The sequence below is a fragment of the Electrona antarctica genome, assembly GCF_951216825.1.
Source record: "Electrona antarctica genome assembly, chromosome: 7".
Classification (NCBI taxonomy): domain Eukaryota; kingdom Metazoa; phylum Chordata; class Actinopteri; order Myctophiformes; family Myctophidae; genus Electrona; species Electrona antarctica.
In genome coordinates this window covers 35,620,389-35,645,066 of record NC_136812.1, presented here as the reverse complement: position 1 = coordinate 35,645,066, position 24,678 = coordinate 35,620,389, and the positions used below count along the sequence as shown (strand labels likewise).

The 24,678-nt window shown below is 41.4% G+C and overlaps 1 protein-coding gene across 1 annotated transcript in view; it reads right to left on the bottom strand.

The window, feature by feature from the left end:
* Positions 1-10,564: 10,564 nt before the first annotated feature.
* Positions 10,565-24,678, bottom strand: part of gabrg3 (gamma-aminobutyric acid type A receptor subunit gamma3) — a gene marked incomplete at both ends in the record, with an annotated part of 107,699 nt that continues 93,585 nt past the window's right edge. The window contains 4 exons of the mRNA XM_079505780.1: positions 10,565-10,843; positions 12,325-12,521; positions 18,447-18,599; positions 20,156-20,293. Of these exons, the coding sequence (XP_079361906.1) occupies positions 10,565-10,843; positions 12,325-12,521; positions 18,447-18,599; positions 20,156-20,293 (767 nt within the window). The remainder of the gene's footprint in view (positions 10,844-12,324; positions 12,522-18,446; positions 18,600-20,155; positions 20,294-24,678) is intronic.

Here is a 24,678-nt window from a genome sequence, read left to right as displayed (position 1 = left end):
GTTAAGGCAGGATTACATGGGTTCTACTCTATAATTACGAACTGCCATTGGGAGCTTAAGAGGATTCAATATAAAGGGTATTATAAAGAAAACACCCTGATCTTACAAGACAAAGCAATGTGATGTGATTGATACACAGTTTGATAAACATTCCCTTTGATCCCTCTCACGTCTACTGTAGGGCCGACAGAACATAAGTCATTTCATTCAAAGTAGTTTTCTCTCAGACTAGGAATGTTTGTTGTTGTCAGTAAGTAAGTAAGTAGCCTTGCCGGGCCATGAGGCCCATAGGGCAGGAGCCTATCTCCTGTTTTTGTAGCGTGAGGCAGCTTGATGTACAAGTACCCCCCCTAGACATGACGCTAGTATGTCGCAGGGATTTACCCCCCAATCCAACCCTTGATGCTGAGTGTCAAGTAGGGAGGCACTGGGTCCCATTTTTAGAGTCTTTGGTATGACCCGGCCAGGGATTGAACCCCGACCTCCCAGTCTCAGGGCGGACACTCTAACCACAAGGCCACTGAGCTGGTTGTTGTTGTCAGTAGTTGATCACATACTGTAGAACAGTATCCTGTCGCAGAAACCTTTTGCTTCCAGTTCAACACATCACTTTCATTGGTGATGGATGTTGCAGTTACACATTGACCACAGTATATCAGTCTAAACTTTCAGGGGCCTTGGAATAAGTTGTCCCCTCGTGAGAAAGTGGCCCCACGCTGTAAAAACATGTTCCCTGGCTGAACAAGCATTCACTCCAGTCTTGTCTAAGGTTTAGACAGAGACCAGGCCCATGACTTTTGACCGTGGGAGTGATACCTCATTTTATAATTCCAGTGCTCTTGTTTGTGGTTGTTTGTTTGTTCAGGTAAGATTTATATTGGATACATTTTTTGCTTTCTTGATAACGAGTTTGGACAACTGATTCAGGAGGGAAGAGCATGCCTGATAACAGCTCCTCCGTTCAAGGGTCATACTATTTCTATCTGTCACACCCATAGACTGTAAAACAAAACAAAAAACAAAAAAAGTCACACACGTTCAGCTTTCGGGCGCACACTCCCCTTAACATTCACTCTAAAAACACAAGCCTGACTGTATTCCGCCTTCTGTAGCCACAGCTTCCACTGCTTCATCGGAAAGGCAAATCCAGACCCATACATGCTTGGTATTTCAAGCATATCATATCTGTAGACCCCTTATCAGACCACATAACACTGACATCACGCAGGCATGTGCATGCAGGATGTTTAAAATGGAATCTAATAGGATTCGGAATAAACACAAATAACATTTTGATGGATAGAAAATAAAAACATAAATTGAACTTCATTTAATTTAACCACTTAAGACCTACCGGTATTCAAAACAGATTTTAAATTGCCCATTGGTGTATCTTGGCACACAAAGTTTGTAAACCACTGATCATGTGATGTAGTTCTAAGTTGCTGCCAAGTTACAGGAATGATGGTAAGATAAAGGAAGAAAATTAGTCAAAGTGTCAAATTCTTTCAAGATTAACCTAAATCTGGCCTAATGAAATAATCATTGTCTTTTTAGTTTTCCAATGATCAACCTGCCCATTGCTGTGTTGCAAATTGTTGGTTGCTATGGAAACAATGTTCAATTGTTCATCCAGCACATAATGAAGAGAAACTAAAGACATGTGATCATGGTGTGGGAAGCTTCATCTGACCCACTTTTATGAACCGTCCCATGGTGGTGGAAAGTGATTAAGTACATTTACTCAAGTACTGGATTTAAGTACCATTTTGATTTTTATTTCCATTTTTTGAGGGGCGCTAGTCCCTCCTATATAAAGGTTTAATGTTTGTTTTTAGTTCAATGTTTGTTTTAAAAACGCCATTGACAATGAAGGGAAAATGTACGTCATCTTGTCCCTAACACAAACATTAAATGCCATTAACAATAAAGAGAATTTAATGTTTGTGTTGGCACCGTTTGTTTTATATCATATTACATCACCAAATCAACATGAGTTAGACTTTAATATATTAGCGCCCCTCACTTCACACAGGTGTGATTTTTATATTCTACTCCACTACATATCAGATGCAAATATTGTCCTTTTACTCCACTACATGCTATTTGAAAATAGCCTAAGCTCACAAGCCTGTGATCCTATTTTGATAGGTGTGTGTTTTATAGGCTAGTGAATTGGTATCAATCAACTCCCTGTGTTACACTCCAATCACTTACGCAACTGATGAAGGCAAGTAGACGACGGCTCAAGAACATTTTCATTTGTTTTGTTCTTTGCTGCTGCTGTGTGTATACTAGTGTATACGTGATTCAAGCTGGTGTACTATTGCTGTCATTTTGGGACCCAATGACTGCATGGGTGCCAATGAAACATGTTCAGTAACTGTTTCTGGCTCTGGAATTGAATGCTGATGTGAATCTACAGTTTGTATGTTGTGTTGTGTCTGCCATTGAAGTTATGTGAGCTGTAACAATATCTGTGTATGATGTGGCTCTTGATCACTTCATATAATTCTATGAGTGAATTTGCTATTTCGCTTTTGTTCGAGCTAGAGGTTTTGGGCTTTGACATAACAGCCATCAATTCCAAATGTCAAAGGACCACTTTTCAATAATGGGTCCTCACTAATAATCATGATAAAATGGCACATTTTTTTCTACTCACTCTGTCTCATAGGAGGGCTGTGGGCAGTTCAGTCCACCAGTGACATCATCAATGGGGAATCCAAGCTAATATAGAAACCGCAGGCTTTCTAGTCCTGAAAAGTTGCAATGCGAAAATGGAAGCTATCGTTCTCACGATCTAAACATTTGTGTTAAAAAAAAAGAAAAATCTTGTTTAAAACAAGAATTCATACATTATGAATTAATAACCAGCTGCTGCCGTACGTATATCTCCAGAATTGTGCTATGAAATGTAAATATCTGTGTCTATCTGTATTTAATGTCGCTGTCGCCTCACAGCTAGAAGGTCCTGGGTTTGATTCCTGCTGGGGTCGTTGTGGGCGCTGGGGGCGTGTTCAGTATAAATACATACTGAAACCAGATATAATCATTTATGCATGCATTATTTGTACTATGTAAACTCTTCATTTCCATTTTTCCAGCCACAGTTGCCAAATAATAATAGTAATAATAACCCCCCAAAATAATTTGGGGGGTCGCGACCCACGGGTTGAGAACCCTGGTTTAGGGCACTAAATGACAACGTAAGACGCCAGTGGCCGATATAAATACCGTGGGAAGACTTCACACAAGTGTGATTTTTACTTTTTGAGGGTCGCTAGCCCCTCCTATATTCAGCTATAGTGTAGATTTTCGTCTTACACAAACATTAAATTCCCATTGACAATGAATGGAGAATTTAGTCAAGATGATGGTCCCTGGCCCCTGGGTCAAAATCAGTTGAAAACCCCTGGGCTACATATGCATTCACAAGTAATACAAATAAACTTGGCTCTACATGTATATTGAGTCAGTCTGTCTGCATCTACAGCATTTCCTTCAGGTGCCCTGCAGTGCTGACGGCTTTTCATCAAAGCAAGTTAATGAACGCCTTTGCATTGTCCAATTTTATTTCTTGTGAGCTTGTACAGGTAGAGCGGCTGTTTTTTAGCACGATCAAGCATAAATGAAGTATCAGTCAAACAAAGCAACAGAATGGCCAGAGAGCATGCGGTAGGAAACCCAGCCAGCTAGGACAGATCAGCAGTAGTTGAAATTGGAGAGAAAGGAATGGTAGGAAACCCAGCCAGCTAGGACAGATCAGCAGTAGTTGAAATTGGAGAGAAAGGAATGGAGTTTGGGCAAGTGTTTGAAGTCCAGATTCAATAGACCTTGCTGAGCACAAACATTCACTGTGAATGTATGTTGATTGAATGTCTAAAGATGAGACGTGTTCAAGAAATCATATTCACTAAAATAATTGCTGCCCTTTGCTTATGGTGTTTTGGATAAGCATTACAATCAAAGCGGAAAAGACTAATGTTTTGCCAAAGTGGTGAAAGGGCAATCATACCTCAATTGTATTTATGACTTGAAGCTAATGCACAAGGGAAGTGTTCGGAGGAGCCGTCCACAATCTTGTTCCATCCCCAGTATTTCTGTGTTAAGAATCTTTATTGGATTTTAGAGATGTTCCAATTGACTTTGAAGACAGAATGGGGGATAATTTGCTTGAATTTAATTTGGAACAAATCATTATTTTCTATCGTTCCTCAGGGGATTTATGGCCTACAAGCTGTTTGGATTATAATATGTGAACTCCAAGGAAGATGCCCTGCTTCTTCCATTTGGTTTAATTAATTTGGTTCCATTTGGCAGTGGTGGAAAGTAACTATAAGTTGAAATTATGAGTAAACATAAAAATATGACTTATTAAAAAGAAATCACACCTGTGTGAAGTGAGGGGCGCTCTTATCATCATACATCATCATACATCATCTCATGCCGGCCAATCACAATTTGCGTCCTCACTTTTGTCTTCAATGTTTGTGTTTACACAATGTTTGTGTTTACACAAACACTCAAAACTGGCCATTCATTGTCAATGGCATTCAATGATTGTGTTTGCACAAACTCTCAAAACTGGATATAGGAAGGGATAGCGCCCCTCAAAAATGTCATGTGGCTCAAATTAGTCAAGGGGTATGTTTGATCCACATGATATTTTAATGTTTCAAGTTTAAACTTGAAAAGATAATGTATTCACTTATCAGAAAAGATTGAATAACACTTCCCTTTTTCAAATAGTCTTATTTATTATTTAAACATTATACAAGACCATTCAATAAATATGTAATATCTGCAATTAATACAGTTAATACAATATTGCAAACTTCTCTTAAAAGGGTACATCCAAATTAAAGGCCATTCAGCATAAACTGTTTTTTTGTGTATAATAATGTTTTCTACCATTTCCCATGTGCTTCCCAACTTCACGGCCAGGTGTAAATGATGGATGCTTCATCATGCTTACTAGATTTAAGGTCACGCGTCGTGACAAGACCTATGCCCGTCGGGCACCAGTTTACTTGGGAACAATGCAAGTTGAGAACAATGAAAATTGGGAATGCATACCCGGGTGCTATGAAAATGGCAACCGTGGGTATGCACGGGTGCCACAGTATGGGCATATACAGTATGGGCCTGACCATATATGGGCATATGGGGGGCGGGGTGGTCAGCAGTTGTGGAAAGTCCTTGTGCAGTAGTGTGGTAAACGTCTGTGGAGAATAGAGAAAGTCTGAAGAGTGGCTGTAAAGGTGCGTTCAGACTTAGATGGTTAGAGCGGCGCGATTACATACAAAGTCAATGCAAAGACGAGAAGTTGCGCAAGCGCCGTGAATGGGTGCGGCGCGACCTGGTGCAGCACAAACAGGACGAACCAAGGCGAACATTTAAATTCAAGTCGGAACGCACATTAAGAAGTGGACTGACTAAGTAATCAAATGGCAGGTGTAGGCTGGGGTTGCCATGGCAATCAATTAGCTCAGGCAGAGGCTGATTAGGCCTATTCATAATCCAGTTTTCGGTGAAGAGGTGACCACCTAAACGATGGTTAGTAAAAACAGAGAGATGTGTTGTGTGAGAGGTGACCACTGCGGTGTGACGTCGTCGTCATGTTGTAGTTTTCGGTGGTCATCTCTTTACCGAAAACTGGACTGTGAATAGGCCTTTAGGCTCATTAGGTCCACTGGCAGAGCCTAACCAGAGACTTTTCTGGCGGTTCTGGACAACCATGTATATCCGAACCGACTCAAGGCCGCCTGTGGTTGTGTGGAACGCGTCGCGTGTATCAAATTGTGAAGTTGGTGCATGGGGCGAATGGTTCTCTAATTACGTGGATTTCAGACGTACAGACGTACATGTGGTGCATTTATTGTAAGATAAAGGGGGTGGTTCACCTTACCCACTTCTTACGTCGTTCTCCCCTACTCAAATACTGTAGTACAACTCTGAGGTACAATTACATTTTATTTTATACTTGGCACCCCCCCAGATAGAATCTGCATGATACAACACTTTATAGATATTTTCACTATCTGCCATACAACAAAGTATACTATAAGGCTAATATATTATTGGCACAAATACTATTTACTGCCAGCTGACATGTTTCAGACTTATGACGAATAGACAACTGCTGAGCTAAGATAGAGTCTGACATTGAATAGCCTACCTTTGGGGACAAACCAAAACAAGACATTTTAGTCCTCCTTGTAAAATTCCTTTAATTTATTGTAAATACATTTAAATAAAACCTATAAGGTGCAAAATCGATTGCAATGATATACATTAAAGAAAAGAGAGAAAAACGTGAACCATAGGTATGAAAATAGCTTGAGCATCAGAACTGGGTGGAGGATGCTGGGTTCACGAGATATTGTCCAAAACAACCTCACGTACAGGACATCACACCGCTTGCACGTACAGTACGAACCACTGAATTATGATAAATGCATGTTATACATGAGGTACACTCAATATACACAAATATAATGATTACACAAGTGTGCTGTATATTTCAGATCTCTTCACGCACGCACGCACCCACGCACGCACGCACGCACGCACGCACGCACGCACGCACGCACACACACACACACACACACACACACACACACACCGTATATACAGTAGTGATACAAGCTTGCATTGATTGCCCAGCTTCCATATCACTTGGGGCTATAGGAAAGCTGACCTATCAGCAGATTCCGCACAGTTCCTTGTTGACAGCAGTAAAGTCAGTTTATTCAGTGACAGTGTTGAGTAAATGCTATTTTCTTGCTGTTTTAGAGAATCAGGCTATACTGTAGGTATGTGAAGAACAAATTAGTACCTGGCATTGGAGCTTGGATACATTTGGGCATCGATGAATGCCTGGGAGATTTTATACAGTGTATCTGTATGTATACATCTATATTTCTATACTTGTGCATGTCGCTGACTCTCTCTGGTGCACCGTTGTGACAAAAATAAGTGTACTGTATGTAAGTGTACTGTAATACATGTGCATGTATGTCATAGGCTGAATTTGTACAACCAAAACAACAACACAACAAAAATTATCCCTGTCATTAGGCCTACAGTATGTTCAGAAATATTTCTGCTGCCTACAAACAATATTAAACGTAATCAACTGAAAATCTGTCAAAAGACACGCACATTTAAAACCTACTAGTCTGCCGGATCAAAACACAGTGATGATACAAGAATAAAAAAGACTCCGCACACCAAATTCTGCTCCCAAATCTATCTTTTACTTTATCAGTAAGTTTGGAACCAACCAGGCTCTTTGTGAGGTCTGAAGGACCTGGGGAGCAGATATTTGTGTGAGGACTCTTTTTATTCTTGTATAATCAACTTTTCTTTCTTTTTCTCACATACAATTTGATACATTCTCTCTGATTATGAAAATCCCATTCCCTCATGTTGTCTTTTTGTTGCCAGAATAAAGGATTCCATAACTCTATCGTTTCAGTAAAATGATTTGTAACCTCAAAACCCATGAATAAAATATTAGCTCAGTACTGCATTCATTTGTACATTTGTGGTCGTTTGCATAAGACCTGGTCTGGACTTTTCAATAGTTTTTCCAATGGTTCAACCCATTTAAAGACAACTTCAGAAGATTACATTTTGAAATGTTACTGTTTAATAATTACATAAATATGCAAGTACATTATAAATATTCATTGTCCATAAATTTGTGAGGACAGATGCCAACTGCCTTTTATGAATGTTCAATATAAAACCCTTTTGTCCTTTGTTCTATCCCAAACTCAATCCAAAATTAGAAACTAAAATATGAAAAAGTTTATTCAGAATGCAGTGTTGTTGTTTTTTCACTCAAATAATAATCCAGGAGAACCACTTGCCATATACTGTATATCACAACATAAAATACCTTCAAAATGTAAATGACCATTGGAACCCAATTTCAAAAAGCGTCCCTATTCTGGGCATGCCATAATACAGCAGGCGAACTATTGCCAAAAATAGTCAAACAGCTGCTTGTAGATCGGCTATTTTCGATATAATAAATATAATTGGTATAGAGGTAGACAATGAAGGGGCCAAGTACAGACCCCTGGGGGACCCTATAGTCAACAAAGTATATAGGGTTTAAGTGGTTAATCTAATGTTCTCTGTTCCCATTGAGTTTTCTACTATTTCAGTAAGGCAGGAGGCACTCTCATGAAGGCCATTTGCTAGTTTCCTAATTCCTGTTCCATTTGAAATTGTCAATGTTATAATCACAATTATCATCATCTCATTTTGTTTTCATTCACCATTCATTTGACCAATTTTTGAATATCTGAGAGGTCTGTCAATAAGTCTACAGAGAAAATGACCCATATACTTTTAATTAATAATTCTAATACACTTTTAGGGAAACTAGGAAATGGGTAAGATGACTCCATTTAAAATTCTTCAGTCAGAAAACAAAATGTGTTCCTACAAAACATTGTAGGAGAAAACTATCGCACACCTAGCAATCAGGCGTATGCACAGGTGCGTAGGCCAGTGGACATCAATGAAAGCAATAAGGTACACCCGCACACTGTGTATCTGCTCGGCACAAGAGTATTGTCTTAAATAAGACAATACTCTTGTGACGAGCAGATACACAGTGTGCGGGTGTACCTTATTGCTTTCATTCCTACAAAACATTGAAAGTATCTTAACTACTTGAACCATATTATCGTTAGGTCATAATGGGCAACAAACATATTCAAACATTTGGCAGAAATAGCTGATCTACAAGCTCACAATGAGAACAGGTGAGAGGGAAAGTAGGGGACCAAGTTCAAAGTATCTAGCATTTAAGTGGTTAATGAGGAAAACAAACAAAAAACAAAAACATGTATAGACCTTGAATGACATATTTATATAGCCTAAATAGTGTTTCCATCCCAAAGCAGTAATGAGAGGGTCATAGTATAGTATAGCACCACTCAGAGTACCTTATTGCATTTCCCTTCATAAAGAATATAATAAATATAATAATTGAGATATATCAACCCGACAGAAAATGAAGCTTGCACACACAAAGCAGCTCCCAAAGAAGTTATGCGGTGAATGAAAAAAAGTAACGACCTGGCACATACAGTACGTGATACATTTGGCACCTACAAGAATAGCTCAATAAAGGATATTAAAACATTCTACTTCAGTATACTGCCAATAGCTAAGATGAAACTTTTACTGATGTGAGATTTTCCTCTTTCAAAAGTTTTCATTATAATTTAGGTAAATGTATATTCCTAAATTATAGTATAGTGGACAGGGTACCCTAAGGCAATTCAATAGTCGTTAAACATAATGAAATCAAAACACAAGACACACAATCCATGTTAAAAGGCTAGTATTATGCATTATACCAACGCATCATTGCTGGAGGGATATGATAAATTATACATTGCACGACTAGTGATGATTGATCTTTTACTATAAATTAATCTTGTAGTGTATTTCATAGGCAACCAATACAGTCTGTTTAAGTTCACCATCAAAGCTGCAACATTTTACAGTCTTCATATTAACATAATAGTAGCAGTGTGCTAATAACAATGTAGATGAGTGTGAGGGTTTATGGGAGGCCATACAATCATCGCTCAGCTAATGAAAAACAAATCTTTATCTGATTCCTGTTACTAGTATTCTGGCTGGAAATGGTTGTTGTGGAACATGCAGGATTTGCCAGTAAGCGACAAAAATGTTATTGGATAACCATTATTGTCGGCAATCAACACTGCAGTATGAAACAAGCAAGAATTAGGCCCAAAAGTGGTAGAGGAGTGAATGAGGGGTTTCTGGCGAAGATAAATTGGCATGCGAGCGCTAAGGGCTTGTGTATGAATAAGTGGCTGATTTATATAAATCTAAAGTTGTCTGAATGACAACCGCAATCAGTCAAAGCCAGATAGGTCAATAGTTTGATCACCATAGTTTACCTGCAACATACTGTGCGTAGCTGGCTACCCCTCCAGAGGAAGGCACTGTGAGTGGTTTTGGATGTTCTCATTAGATGTCCTCAGATGTGTCGTCGACTGGTTTTGAGTGATCTGCTGCTGATGTGATGACGTCCCAGTGTCTTAGAAATGACCCACAAGGTCATCTTTTCGACTGCGACGTGTTGTGGGTCGCAGTGCAAAGCACATTCCCTTCTTTTGTTTCGGTATTACTGTTATTAGCAAAATAGTCCGCTTGCGTCACCCTGCACGTGTACAAGGGAATCAATAATGTCATGTTGTCATACCTGAAGTCAAAAAGGCAGAAGTCTCTGTTGGGGAAAGGCCTGCAGGCAAATGATGTCCTCCTGACTATGTTAGGATAATTACATTGGGTAAGAAGTCACATGGTGTTACTGTACCTTTAAGGAGGGTTTCTTTTTGTATATGATCTAAAGCTTGATTTATATGTTTTTGCGCACCGTGTGGCGCAACTGAAAAAAAAGCCTCATGGCTATTTGTTGTGCATGACACCAGTGCGCACCCAACTATAAATTGAGCTTTAGACTGTGCTTTCTGAGTCCTCCTTGAGTGCCTCCTGCTGAGTGCTAAAGGTAGAGATAGCCCACCCAATAGACAATGTTGAACAAAAGGAAGGAGGTTGGAAAAAAGACGCGGGAATAGGCATCCAGATCAAGTAGATCTATATGAATGCGGCCTCGTCGCCATGCGCCATCTTTGCATTCCTCATAGCAGCAGAAGAAGTTCTGGCAGTCTTTGCCTTCCAGGCACTCATAGACACAAGCGTCTTCAAACTCCTGCCAGTACAGCGAGTTGTTCAGTGTGATGACCGTGTGTGGTGAACCCACGTCCAGTACGGAGTAGTTCTGAAATGCCACAGAGAGAGAAATAATTTGTCAAATTAACATCTAAAGTCATGCTATCATATATTTTTCATTATCATTATTGCAACTGCAATTTTTCAATGGCATTTGTTTTTTCAAAATGTGTTTCAAAGTGTGTGAGCTCATGAACAAAATAATGATAGGCACTATTAACAATCCAACAGCTACGTTGTCGAAGTTATATTTGACAAATACTAGAACTTGCAACTATGGCTTATACAAATTTGTATAACTCTCTGTATACTCTCTCCTGATTGGTCAAATGTGTTTTCTGTTTATTAAAGACCTGGAGAGATGGGGAGAACCCAGTATATTCTCCAGAATATACTGGGAACAAATCACAGATTTGGGAAGTTATTCAACATAAACAAGTTGCCTTCCAGAAGGCAGCAACACATAAACTAGACTCAACTAGGTATTATGGACAATATACAAATCTTAAGTGGACCACAATGTTAACACTACAATGAAACAAAGCTCATTTGGAAGAAAAAACAGTATTTGAGTCAGTCAGTAGAGCAGTACATTTGCTGTAGATCTGGCAGTGTTTAGTTTAGTGCTGGAGGCACAATGTGACTACATGGGGAGTGGCAGCAGTTTAGTGCTGGAGGCACAATGTGACTACATGGGGAGTAAGATCTTCCAAAGGTATTCAAGCATAGCATCATGCCTGGTGGATTGAGACCAAGCTAATGGTCTTTCAATCCTGTGAACATCTGTGAGTCACTGAGTGAGAGATAAAGATTGGCCTGTTGGCCTAAAAGTGAATGATCTATACAGTCACAGGATTTGGGAAGTTATCTCATGTAGGTCTGAGTCCAACTCGTTCCACTTTAAATAGATGTTTTATAAGTTCCAAAGATAGGTTGGCAAACACGCTCTTTTGGCTTTTAATCCATTTAAGACCTAAGGCCGATTGTACAAATGCCTTCTAAATCAGTAGTTCTAAAAAATCGTGCCAAGGACCCTCATATGAACATTTAATTTAATTGGTCTGGAGCACAAGATTGATGGGTTACTACATATAGAACATGATTGTACAGTATCATCAGAATATCTGCATTTGAGTTATGCATCCTTATCAGTGGTTCTCCAACTTTCTTAATATATGTAGCACACTCACACTAATATTGGTTGTTTGATCTTTTGTGCATTTTTTGGACTGGACCACAGCAGCCTTTTTAATGTGAACATCTCTGACTGACTGACTGACTGACTGACTGACTGACTGACTGACTGACTGACGGACGGAGTCACTGATTGATAGGGCTGGTAAATTAATATTCTACCTAAAACCTCATACAACGCATTGCATTGCTAAGCTTTTATACTTTAGCAGTAACAGAAGTACAGTATAAATCAGGCTAAAATAGAGATGAATTGTGATGAACAATGAGGTTAATTGCAATTGAAAGAATGCAACATTTGACGGCCCTATAGTCTCGATTCATGGACAACCTTACCGATCTCTTGGTACCCGAGCTGGGTCTTTGAGCGCTGTATGAGTAGTAATTCAACGTGGCGTACTCCATCAAAGCGGCGAAGACAAAGAGGAAGCAGACAGTGACGAAGAGATCCATTGCAGTGATATAGGACACCCTGGGTAACGACGTCCTGGCCACCGTGCTCAGGGTGGTCATGGTCAACACTGTGGTTATACCTGCGAGGACCAGATCAAGACACTTTCACATCTTAGCAATCATTCATCATTTACATTGGGAGACCTGGAGAATGTTAGGGAAGAGCCAACGCGACTTTTTATGCCAACCGTGTCATATAGGGATGGGAATCGTTAGGATTTGTATGAGTACTGATTCCGGTTCTGCTTATCGATTCCAGTTCATAACAGTCCCCTATTTGTGGATACTACAGTGAGCTACTGTACATGTTTTCCTTTTTTTATTATTATCTATTCTGTATTACCTCTTACTACTACTGACAATGACAATAACAAATATATGCCTGAGCAATTCTATATATCTTACTGTAAACAACATCAAGGATAGGATAAAAAGGGAAGAAAAATAATAAATAAATAGTGCGTGACTGCGCGCGTCTGTAGGAACCAATAGGGAGAACCGAAATTGAATTATTTGAATTGGTATCTGGTACCCGGTACCCAAGCATGTTCGGTCCGGTACCCATGTTCGGTTCGGTACCCGGTACCCAAGCATGTTCGGTCCGGTACCCATGTTCGGTTCGGTACCCGGTACCCAAGCATGTTCGGTTCGGTACCCGGTACCCATGTTCGGTTCGGTACCCGGTACCCATGTTCGGTTCGGTACCCGGTACCCAAGCATGTTCGGTTCGGTACCCGGTACCCATGTTCGGTTCGGTACCCGGTACCCAAGCATGTTCGGTTCGGTACCCGGTACCCATGTTCGGTTCGGTACCCGGTACCCATGTTCGGTTCGGTACCCGGTACCTATGTTCGGTTCGGTACCCGGTACCCAAGCATGTTCGGTTCGGTACCCGGTACCCATGTTCGGTTCGGTACCCGGTACCCATGTTCCGTTCGGTACCCGGTACCCAAGCATGTTCGGTTCGGTACCCGGTACCCATGTTCGGTTCGGTACCCGGTACCCAAGCATGTTCGGTTCGGTACCCGGTACCCATGTTCGGTTCGGTACCCGGTACCCATGTTCGGTTCGGTACCCGGTACCTATGTTCGGTTCGGTACCCGGTACCCAAGCATGTTCGGTTCGGTACCCGGTACCCATGTTCGGTTCGGTACCCGGTACCCATGTTCGGTTCGGTACCCGGTACCCAAGCATGTTCGGTTTGGTACCTGCTTGGTCCCGAGGTTCGGGACCCACCCTTAGTCATTATTACATAGATTTTAAAAATGTCATTATGCTTTATATAGCATGTCGCATGTCGCAACTAGGGGGTTTTCATGATTCTGAATCCATTCCAAGCATTAGTTTTGCACAATCAACACTCCTTGGGCTAAAAACGTCCTATAAAAAAACATTGCTCAATACTGACAGCTGGTCAGCAAGTGGATTCATGAATGTATTGTAAATTGTATGTAGCCTATATAGACAATATTTTAGGCAAAAAAAAACCAAATTTCACACTCCACACCCCCGGCTGCCGGGCTATCGGGCTTATAGGCACAATGGCAAATAGCCATTTGGGACCAAAGTTAGCCAGCTAAGCACTGGTGACATTTTGAAGATGTGACATCTAACCCTGTACTTTGTTATATTATCATGTTGCTCACCAGAAATAACTGACAGACCAGTCTAGAAGTCTAGAAGTCTCAGGTTCACAGAGATTAAAACAAAAATTAAGCCAACAACTCTCTCAACAACAACTCCCTCTGTCTCCAAATGAGAGACAGAGGATGATGCTTCAGCCCCAACTTCAACACCATTCAGGACCACCAGATGATCAAGAGACTTCACCACCTCAACCTTCCTCCACTCGCTACTTCATCAGCGATAGAACACAGGCTGTTCAAATAGAGACGGAATCCTCTTAAACAGTCATTACCAACACTGGAGACCCTCAGGCCTGTGTCCCTTCCTTTACATCCTCTACACAAATAATTGTATCAGCACTTAACCCATCACAAATACTTCAAATATTCTAATGACACTGTCATTTTCAGACTACTTCAGACAAACTCAGCTTCCCACTTATGGTGCACTGCTACTGACAAGTACCAGGGGGCGGCGGTGGCTCAGGGGTAGAGTGCCTGGATGGCAACCGCAAGGTTGCCAGTTCAAACCCGGGCTCCCCCAGAGTTACTGTCGAAGTGTCCTTGAGCAAGACACTGAACCCCTAATTGCTCCCGATGTGCTAGTTGGTGCCTTGCATGGTTTCCGTTGCCATTGGTGTGTGAATGGGTGAATGTAATGCACAATCTCTGTAAAGCGCCTTGGATAAAGGCGCTATGGGCAGCGGTGGCCGAACGGATAGCGGCGCGGTCTTGATACCGGAAGGTTCCTAGTTCGAATCAGCTGTCCGACACGTTAAAATTACCACCGCTGAAGTGCCCTTGAACAAGGCATTGAACCACTACGATGAAATGTGTTCTATGAGCAGGGCCTGGCTGGAAACAAGTTCTTGAGCTTAGCCCAGATACCCTGGGTAAATATAGTAATCATTTCATTTCATTTCATTTCATTTCTATATAAATGCACCATTTACCATTTTATTTACCAAGTACCTACAGCTGAACAAGGACAAAACCTGCCATTAGCAGGTTTTGCCACGACCTTTACAAAAGCATAATGCAGTGCACCTGTGTACTGTTCCCCATGCTTTCAACATGCTGACGTCACCAACAGTATCACACATACTGCCTTAAACATAATGTATCATCCCACCCCCGGGTCTTCATGGGTTAATTGGTATCAGATTGATAAGCACATGTGTGGTACGCTGTCCTTGTCCCTCTCCAGGAACGCTATACATTTCCTGCCTGCCTCAGACCCATTTGTTATCTCCCTTCCTCCTCCTGAACACCATCAATCAAAGCCTGAAAAAAAGCAAATATCTATTTTCCTCCCACATTCAGATGCGAATAGCATAATGACTTATTTAATCTGACAGATTAATTGCACTCATCCTTCATGTTCTCTCCCTGTCCCATTCCTTTGTCTGTGTGTCCTGATCTGTCTGACGCTGCCTCAGTCTAGTTTTACCATGGCACTACAAATCAGGTGTTCCTTTCATCAAAGCTATTCAGTTGAGAGATATGGGAGTGTGACATGGAGAAAAAGAAGGCTTTTCAGCAACAGGCATTTTTCACAAAAAGCACTCGCAGCACTCTGCTCCTCAGAGCACAGGTCTGCGCCAGGTCAGGTAGGTTATTGTGGGCCAGCAATGTTGATGGAATATGACGAATCGGACAGATGTATCTTGATCACATGACTACAAAATCTGTAGGACTAACAAAATCCGCCTCCTGTTGGTGCTATAATAGGGCAATGTAAAAAGGGTGGCATTTGTTCCTCAACATAGTGCGAATGTGCGTGCAAGTTTCACAGCTGAGCAATCGGACGCTGCATGCGTTCATGATTTTAGGCATTTTGTTCAAAACGGGCCACTCCTGCAAACTTTAGATGTCAATCTTGGCCAATCAGGATGAAATAATTATGTAAAAAAAACAAAAACAGATCCGTCTTGACTATAGAGATCGTGTGTACTGATCTGCGTGAAATTTGTATAAACTCTGAAGGAGTAAAAATTTGTTTTACAAAAGTCAGCCTTCTGGTGGCGCTATAAGGCACATCTGAAAAATGTGGGGCAGAGGTTCTGCTCTGGCTTCAAGGGAGTGTGTGTGCACAGTATCGCTGGGATCTGCCCAACAGTGCCGAAGATTAGCTTGTCACAGACAGATGGACACACAGAGACACGGATGGACGGATGGACAGACTGTCTCTGTCATGCCTTTGGCCTAGTAAAGAAGTATATTGTAATACTTTGCTCTGCTTTCACACAACCTAAATGTTGATGGTTGGTTATTAGGAAAAAAAGGTGAAAATGCAGTCAACGGTGTGGTGGGTGGGCTGTGGCAAAAGACATTTACGTTTGATTTATACTTAGCACAGCGTTGTGCTCCAAAAATAACCCATCTACAAGCTGCAACACAAGCTGGGAAAGTGGATGCAGGAGGTGCAGCAATTTACAGCACCTCAAACAGATCACCATGAAGGGCAGATCAATTGAAATGGGTGGAAATACTGTAATAACAGCAGTTAATACGTCTGGCACTGACACCCTCCTACAGCAGGTCATACTGTATAGCAGACCCTGAGTATACCTATAGGACAGTGGTATTCAACAAGATGATGTCGGGGGCCACAAGACTATGACAAAAAAAAAACATTAACCGTTAAGAAATGTGATGCCTGAAGGTAGCCATCCAGCCAGCATGTTACAAAGCTTAAAAACGGGAGTGCATAAAGTATACAGTTGATATAAGCCATACGTGAGTAAAAGTACAGATACTCCAATTACTCCAGTAAAAGTGAAAGTCACCCATAAGAAAATCCCTTGGGTGTTAATGTAGTTCACATTAAATGTTCTCAAGTTCAGTTGTGTCATTCAGTCAGTCAAGCATCCCGGGCTGAATTAGCCTCGTGTAGCGATACTAATATCACTGTATCTGCCTGGGGCAATATGCATTGCAAAGGAAGATGAAGGCTGCTTACGCGAGGCTAGGGCTGATGCTCTAAGCTGCATTCATACTCCAGTTTGTGGTGATAGCTTATCACCGCTGTGTAGTTTTTTAAGGGTTAGAGAACTACAACATTGTGTCATTCGCCGCGGTGATCAGCTATCACCACGGACCCCGAGTCGACACATCTCTCCGTTTTTACTATCAGACAAGTCCTTTCACTCTGGAGCTATCACCCCGTTCACTGATTGGTCTACAAGTTGGGTGGGCGGTTTTGCATCTGAACCAGAGGGAGGCGGGGTTAATGCTTAAGGACATCACCGCGAGTATGATGGCCTCGACTCCTTATGAAGGTGACGGTGATAGGTGAAGGTGATAACTGATCACCTAAAACTGGAGTATGTATGAGCCGTCTCAACTAATGGTTCATGAAACACATCATAAGAGCTTGTGCCCTTAGTATCAGAGATAAAACAAAACAAACAAACAAACAAACAAACAAACAAAAACCTGTCATTCAACGAATATGGAAACACTTTCATGCCAGTCTGCCTTCTCACAAAGACGCTGTCCTGCCAGTGATTCATGCACATAAGGCATGACATGCCCAAAATATATATATGGACGTGAGGTTGAGAGTGGAAAATAAATCCCCTTTTGTCCTTTTCATAATGGCTATAAATGGCTATGTCATATGAATGTACTGCACAATCAACAAAGCATCACTCAAACTCAAATGTGCGGAATTAAATAATAAAACAAAGGCGAAAGAAGGAGTGAGATCGATTACCTTTACCAAAGTGTTCCACAGGACTGCACAACAAATGGACAGCATGGAGGGAAAAAAGCAATGAAAGAACAGAAGCAAAAAAGTGTGATTGAAGGTAAAACGGATGCTCATTCAGTGTACACAAGGGGACATAAAAAGCACATACAAAGGCAACTAAAAGTAAACACAAAACATGCAAGGTGAATTTGTGTGAAGGTCATATCGGTACTTGGACCCTGAATGACATCTGCAATGTCTTTCTTTCTTAGTTTAGTCCAAAGCATGTGTAACACCACTGCTGCTTTTTAATGAAACAAAAACAAAAACTAATAGTGGAAATTAAGTGTACTGTACATACTGCATTGATTCACAACCTTTTTATTTTCAAGTTAGAGTTTTATTATGCATTAGGCGGCAGGCCACAGACCCACGTTTTGTTACCCCATTCTACACTAGAATCCTCACCGAGGATGCTTTATGCAACTCTGAGATTGAACAAATGGAACCAAATGGACTGTGAGTATCCATTTGTACACTCTGAGTTACAGACCAGTTTCAATTTAGATCAGTTTGGTTACTATCAATAATTTAGCTGGGGACCCTCTGAAACCAGCAATGACCCCAACTCCACGCTGTGACCCACCGCTATACGTATGTATCCTAAGAGAGTGATTGACGAGTACCTAGTGCCGTTCTGGCTGGCGTGGCATCTTTTTTGATCCAGAAGGACACCCAAGAGAGGACGACGGTGAGGATGCAGGGGATATAAGTCTGGATGGTGAAGTAGCCCATTCTTCTACTGAGGTCAAAGTAGACGGTCATCACCACATAATCACCTGTGCAAAATGGAAATGGACACAGAGGTTTGCTCTTAAATGAGATGTGTAACTTTTAACACCACGGCCAAAGCTGTTCCCAAGGTGAAGCGCAACAATACAGAAAAATATGATTGATGCAGGATTGGGTTACTGCCACATTTTTTGTATTTTTCCAGTTTTTCATGTGTCTATGAGGTGACTACTTCATTAGACACCCTGGAGTCATTTTTATGTGCAATGGTGTATTAACTTTCTATTTAGGGTTTCTTCCTGGAAATAGAAACCCTTGACAGTCAAACGGGCCAATGAAATAAACAGTAATATAGTGACATCACATTATCAGCCCCTCCCCTAACCCCTCCCCCTTTATCATACAACTACAGCTGTGGGTGCGGCTTCAGTTCAGGTGGATCACCACCCATCACCACCCACCCGGCAAACCAGGCATACTTAATGAACTGGTGGGCGTGTCCACATAAAAGCATGATTTTAACAAATACTGTACACTTTTTGGAAAAAGTTCTTCCTCCTTATATTATAATAATACCTGATGATCATGTTTTAGGGTGGACAAAAATCCACTCACTTCACACGGGTGTGATTTCTTTCTTGGCAAGTAATGAACAAGAGATTGAAACATCCAAGGTAGAGCAGGGTAACCAAAGTGCATTCATATTTTATTTATTTATGCATTCTGGAGGATGGTACGCCTAGGTGGTTGCCAGCAAGGACGCAGAGGGGAATTCCGAGGGGTCCAATTTGGGGAACACTCGCGTGCGCAAAGCACATACGTGCGAAAATTGTCTTTTTTGCTGATTTTTCACGGATTTCAAGGCAAAACATGCAGCCAACACACCACAACACAGCCACACCATGAAGCTCCTTGATCCCTGATTTGGATGTGTGCTCTAGATCTAGAAACTCCTGACTGTGGCTTGAGGGCACAAGCAGCTACAGTGTCTGCTTACTGCATAGCCTACATGCTGAGACATCGTCTTCTTCTTAATATACTATTGATGATTGACCATGTACTAACTTCATGCTATGGACTCAACTGTTCACTCTTTGTTTTTAATAATTTGAAAACATTTCCCAAAGAAAGACATTTAGTACTTTGACGTGACGACCTCATCCGATACAGGCTCCAGTACAGCTTGGGGCTCGAGCTTCCTCTGTTTTTAAGCTGCACAATTCAGGCAGCCCACTTACGTTCCAGCTCAGGGCTCAGGCAGCTGTTTTATACCACCCCACAATAATAGCAGATCTGCAAGCGCACAACGTACAACAGTGCAACGCAATGGGAGCCTTGTAGATTAGTTGTTTTTGTTTGCTATGCATCACCGGTGCAGAAGTAACTTTACAATACATCAGCTACTGTATTTTTAAAAACAAATCTACGTGATGTGAGCTTGTAGATCTGCTACTTTCAAACAAATCATGGCCATTTAAAAAAGAAAAGTGGAATATTTTAGCTTGTATGGACACATGATGAGAACCAGTGCTATATAACTTTACTTTTCTGATCCATAACTTACTATATGGCAATGAACTGTCACAGGGGATGGTGAGCTTACCTGATGTGGTCTTTAAGATGTCTGTAGTATTCCTCAGGCCCATAAAATCAAACTGATAGAGTCGCCATGACTTCTGGTCAGTCGCCTCCACAGAGTTCTTCCTCCACTTGTAAATCAGTTCGTCCTGTGGGTATCCATCTGCAATTACACAGAGCATGTGTGTGTGTGTGTGTGTGTGTGTGTGTGCGTGTGCGTGTGCGTGTGCGTGTGCGTGCGTGCGCGTGCGCGCGACCCGTGGCTCCACATGGCACATTGTCATGATGGATGCCCCCCTGCACAGACCTAGGGGCCACCCAGAACAACATTAGTCTCATGCTGCAGGCCAGCTAATGAAAAGACGGTCTGGAATGAAGACAGAGGCAGCCGGAAAGAGTAACTGAAAGGTTTGGTTCAATAATGTACTCTTGGTGGGAGGCCTGACCTTCACACGATGTGCATGGTGGATGGACATTGCTTTTAACATTGATTACCTGAGTTGGATGATGACACTATAGTTACATTTATGGCTTTGCTGGAAAAGACACAAATTCATACACTAACCCAGACAAACACAATTATAATCATGCCTACTAGCAATTTGAAATAGGCTTCCGATTAAGAAAATAATTAACTGAGGGGGGAAGATGCTGCCCTAACTACTAATTGTATTCAAACACGTGTAATGAAGGAATTTCATTAACATTTGCTTCCATTTGCTCTCATTTGGTATAAATGATATCTATTAAATGTGTTCATACAGATAGCTCTTGTGTGTGTATAGCTTTGAATATAGCTGTACGCATGTGCTGTGCATACACTGTTTAGGTGATTGTACCGCTGTTTAGGTGATTGTACTGCTGTAATGTTCAACATGTAGCTCATAGTAACACATTTATTTAATTTCTACCAGGAAGAATAAAAATGGATGAAAATTATTTTCTTTTTCAATATTCATGACCTTTAAATTCTCTATAATGTGCATGTTTATCTATGGCCGTTTCTCTTTATCTGTCGTATCGGCTATTGTGTTCTCATAGACTTGTGAAACATCATCAGTCACAGCTGAAGTACTATTCCAATTCGAAACTTAGCCTCTAGCCGAGGTCAGTCCGGATACCTGGAGGTGTTGATCCGCCCAGTGGTGATACACCGACTTATTTGTGTATCCCAGAGGTCAAATTAGCCCTTGTGATTTTCGGGGATAAACAATTACCTCAAGAACATAATACAATTTGTGTAATATCACTTGCTGATATCTCATTTGGCTGACACGGTTGGCACATTTTCTTTTGCTCCCAATCCGATTCCGATCATTTGATTTTGAGCATCTGCTGATATCGATTTTTTTCCCTGATTCGATATTTATTTTTTGTCAGGTGAAGCCTGACTAATGAGAGCTCATGAAAACTAGACAACCTACCTAGTCTAGCCCTAGTCATACTGACGGCCTAGCCTGATTGGCTGCCTCGTCTGCCTCCTCTGGCCATGGGAGAGCAAGTAACGGCATGCCAATGGCACACATGTACACATGCACACATGCACAGAATCACTCACAACATCTTTTATACCGTCGGGTCCGTCGCAACGAGTGGATAGTTTGAAATTGTTTTGCTCCCGATCAGATTCCGATCATTTGAAATTGACGTGATCGGCCCTGATTTACGATCACGTGATCGGATCGGGACAACCCTACTCATAACGCATCGCTGTGTGCTTGTGCAGGTCTAGAAGGTGTAAGCGGTTAATAATTAAGTACAGGTATTGAAAAACGGTCTATGACTTGGTTGACTATTCCAAACTCCTCAAGATGGCCTAAAAGTTGAGCAGATTTAATCAGCAAGCAGACATGTCCCCATTTGGGAGCCACTAATGTCTAGTCATTTCCATAGGTGAGGAAATGGGTATAATGAATCACAGCAGGCTGGGTGCTGATGGGTGGTACAGGTATTAAAACCCAAACAGTTCACAAGGGCCTTATGCAGAGAATTCATCTCCCGGAGAGGACACTATTGATCCAGAGTAGATAACATATCGCCCATATCTTCTATTTTATCAACAAGCTCCATTCCTATGCGCATGCTGGGATAAAGGTAGTGGTCATCCTTCAAATGAACTCTGAGAGAACCAAATGTACAACAGCCAGATTAATAATTGATTACTCTGTATAATAGGTACCAACAGATATGCTTCCCAAGTTCCCATCATGATTTCATTGTATGCACCATTCACACAGCAGTGTTTCCTTTGGCTGATGTTACTTAGTTTACTTATTTGTGCAATTCTTTAGCTGAGTAAGAGCGTACACCCACACATTCAATGCATGTCTTTGTCATCTGCAATAATCACAGCATCAAAATTCACAATAAAACCATGCATGGTATATCAACATATTATAGACGTCAAATCCTGTAGTGTAGTGTAAGCCATACTGTGAATTGGTCTGCATTTCAAGAGTGCCAAGAGTGCCAAAGTTAACCACTTAAATCCTACATGTATTGTTGACCGGGTCCCCACGAGTCTATATTTGGTCCCCTCCTTATTCCTCTCTACACCAAAATTAGCCAATCTCCAAGCTCACAGTGTGTCATGCAACGCGTTGTGAGCTTGTAGATAATCTAATTTGGCCAAATGTTCGCCTATTTTTGCTATAGTATAAATGATACGTGATTTTGGTTTGGCCACTACTGACCTCATATAATAATATATTGATCATCATCAATACGCCACAACACGGTAGCTGTATTTATAATGTAGATTGTAGATGATATGTGTCCATCCTTTGTTCCATCTCAAAGGTCATAGAGAGACTAGTTTATGAACAGATACATTTATATCTGCTTAATAACAAACTTCTTTTTGAATTCCAGTCAGGCTTCAGAAAATCTCACTCTACTGATACATGTCTGTTATACTTGACTGATATCATCAGACGTGAGGTGGACTCAGGCAAGTACTGCGGCATGGTCATGCTGGACCTTCAAAAGGCGTTTGACACTGTGAACCACTCCATACTGCTAAACAAGCTGAAGGCAATCGGTTTTGATGGCCCATCGTTAAACTGGGTGAGATCTTACCTTGAGGGAAGGAAACAGGTGGTCGATGTGAATGGTACCCTGTCTACTTCCCTCCCAGTAGAGTGTGGGGTCCCCCAAGGGAGCATCCTAGGGCCTCTACTGTTTCTAATTTATGTAAACGACATGAACTCGGCATGTAAATGCAATCTGTTCTTGTTCGCAGACGACTCAGCTCTCCTGGTCTCGGACAAAGATAAGTCGCAGGTTGAGAGAGTACTCAGCACAGAGCTCGGTAGCATCTGTCTTTGGCTCTCCGACAACAAATTGTCACTGCACCTTGGGAAAACTGAGTCTATTCTGTTTGGTTCAAGTCATAACCTCAACAAGTCCCCGGGCTTCACAGTTAGAGTGGGTGACAGTGTGGTCACAAATAGGGAAGAGGTCACTTACTTGGGTTTTATACTAGATAACAAACTCACGGGTGAAAAAATGGCAATGAAAGTGATCTCAAAGGTCAACCAGAGAACTCGTTTCTTGGGCAGGATATCCCCTTATGTCAACAGCAGTGCTATGAGGACCTTGGCCGGTGCCCTCATCCAGTGCCACTTTGACTATGCTTGTACTTCATGGTACAGAGGTATCTCCAAGCTATTGAAAACAAAGCTGCAGACCTCCCAAAACAAGCTTGTGAGGTTACTACTAAAATTGAACCCCAGGTCTCATCTTACCTCTGCCCACTTTAGTAGCCTGGGATGGCTAAGAGTGGAGGAGAGAGTATCTCAGCTCTCATTGTGTCTGGTCTTCAAGATCCTATATGCCTCTGTTCCTAAGTACCTGCTGGGCTACCTGCCCAGAGTGAGGGATGCTCACAGGTACTCAACCAGAGGAAGTCCATATGATCTAGTTCCCCCCAGTTTCAGGACACTCAAGGGAAAAAATGCTTTTTACTACGCAGCCACTACTCTGTGGAATGCACTCCCTCCAGCCCTGAAATCACTAAATTCTATTGCAAGATTTAGGAAAAACCTGAAATCATGGCTCCATCTACACACTAACTGGTCATAGTTAGCTTCCGACCCTGGATAGCCCATCTCCCATGCTCTGGACTATTCTCTCAGGGTACCTCTTGTCCTATGTATATAGCTCCCATAAGCCTTATATATAAGGATTATTTATTATATGTTCCATGGTTGTTTTGTTTGTACAGTATGTTTGTGTATAGTTTCATGTTACAAAGTGGACCACAATGGAAACAAGCGAAGGCTTTTTTGTGACTAAATCCATTTGGCGTTTTTTAAAATGATGTCATTTTCTGTAATTTTTCTTAAACTGCCAATAAAGTATTCTATCTATCTATAGATAATACCATTTGTACTCACAAACAACAGTAAATATTCTTTTATTAGATTCTCCAAAATATTAAAGATTCAAGAGGGTTTTATTTGTCATTCACTCATACATTTTCAAAGGCTAACATCTGGCTTAGGCAGGCGATAGGCCATTCCCACCATTTAAACCAATTATTTCCTA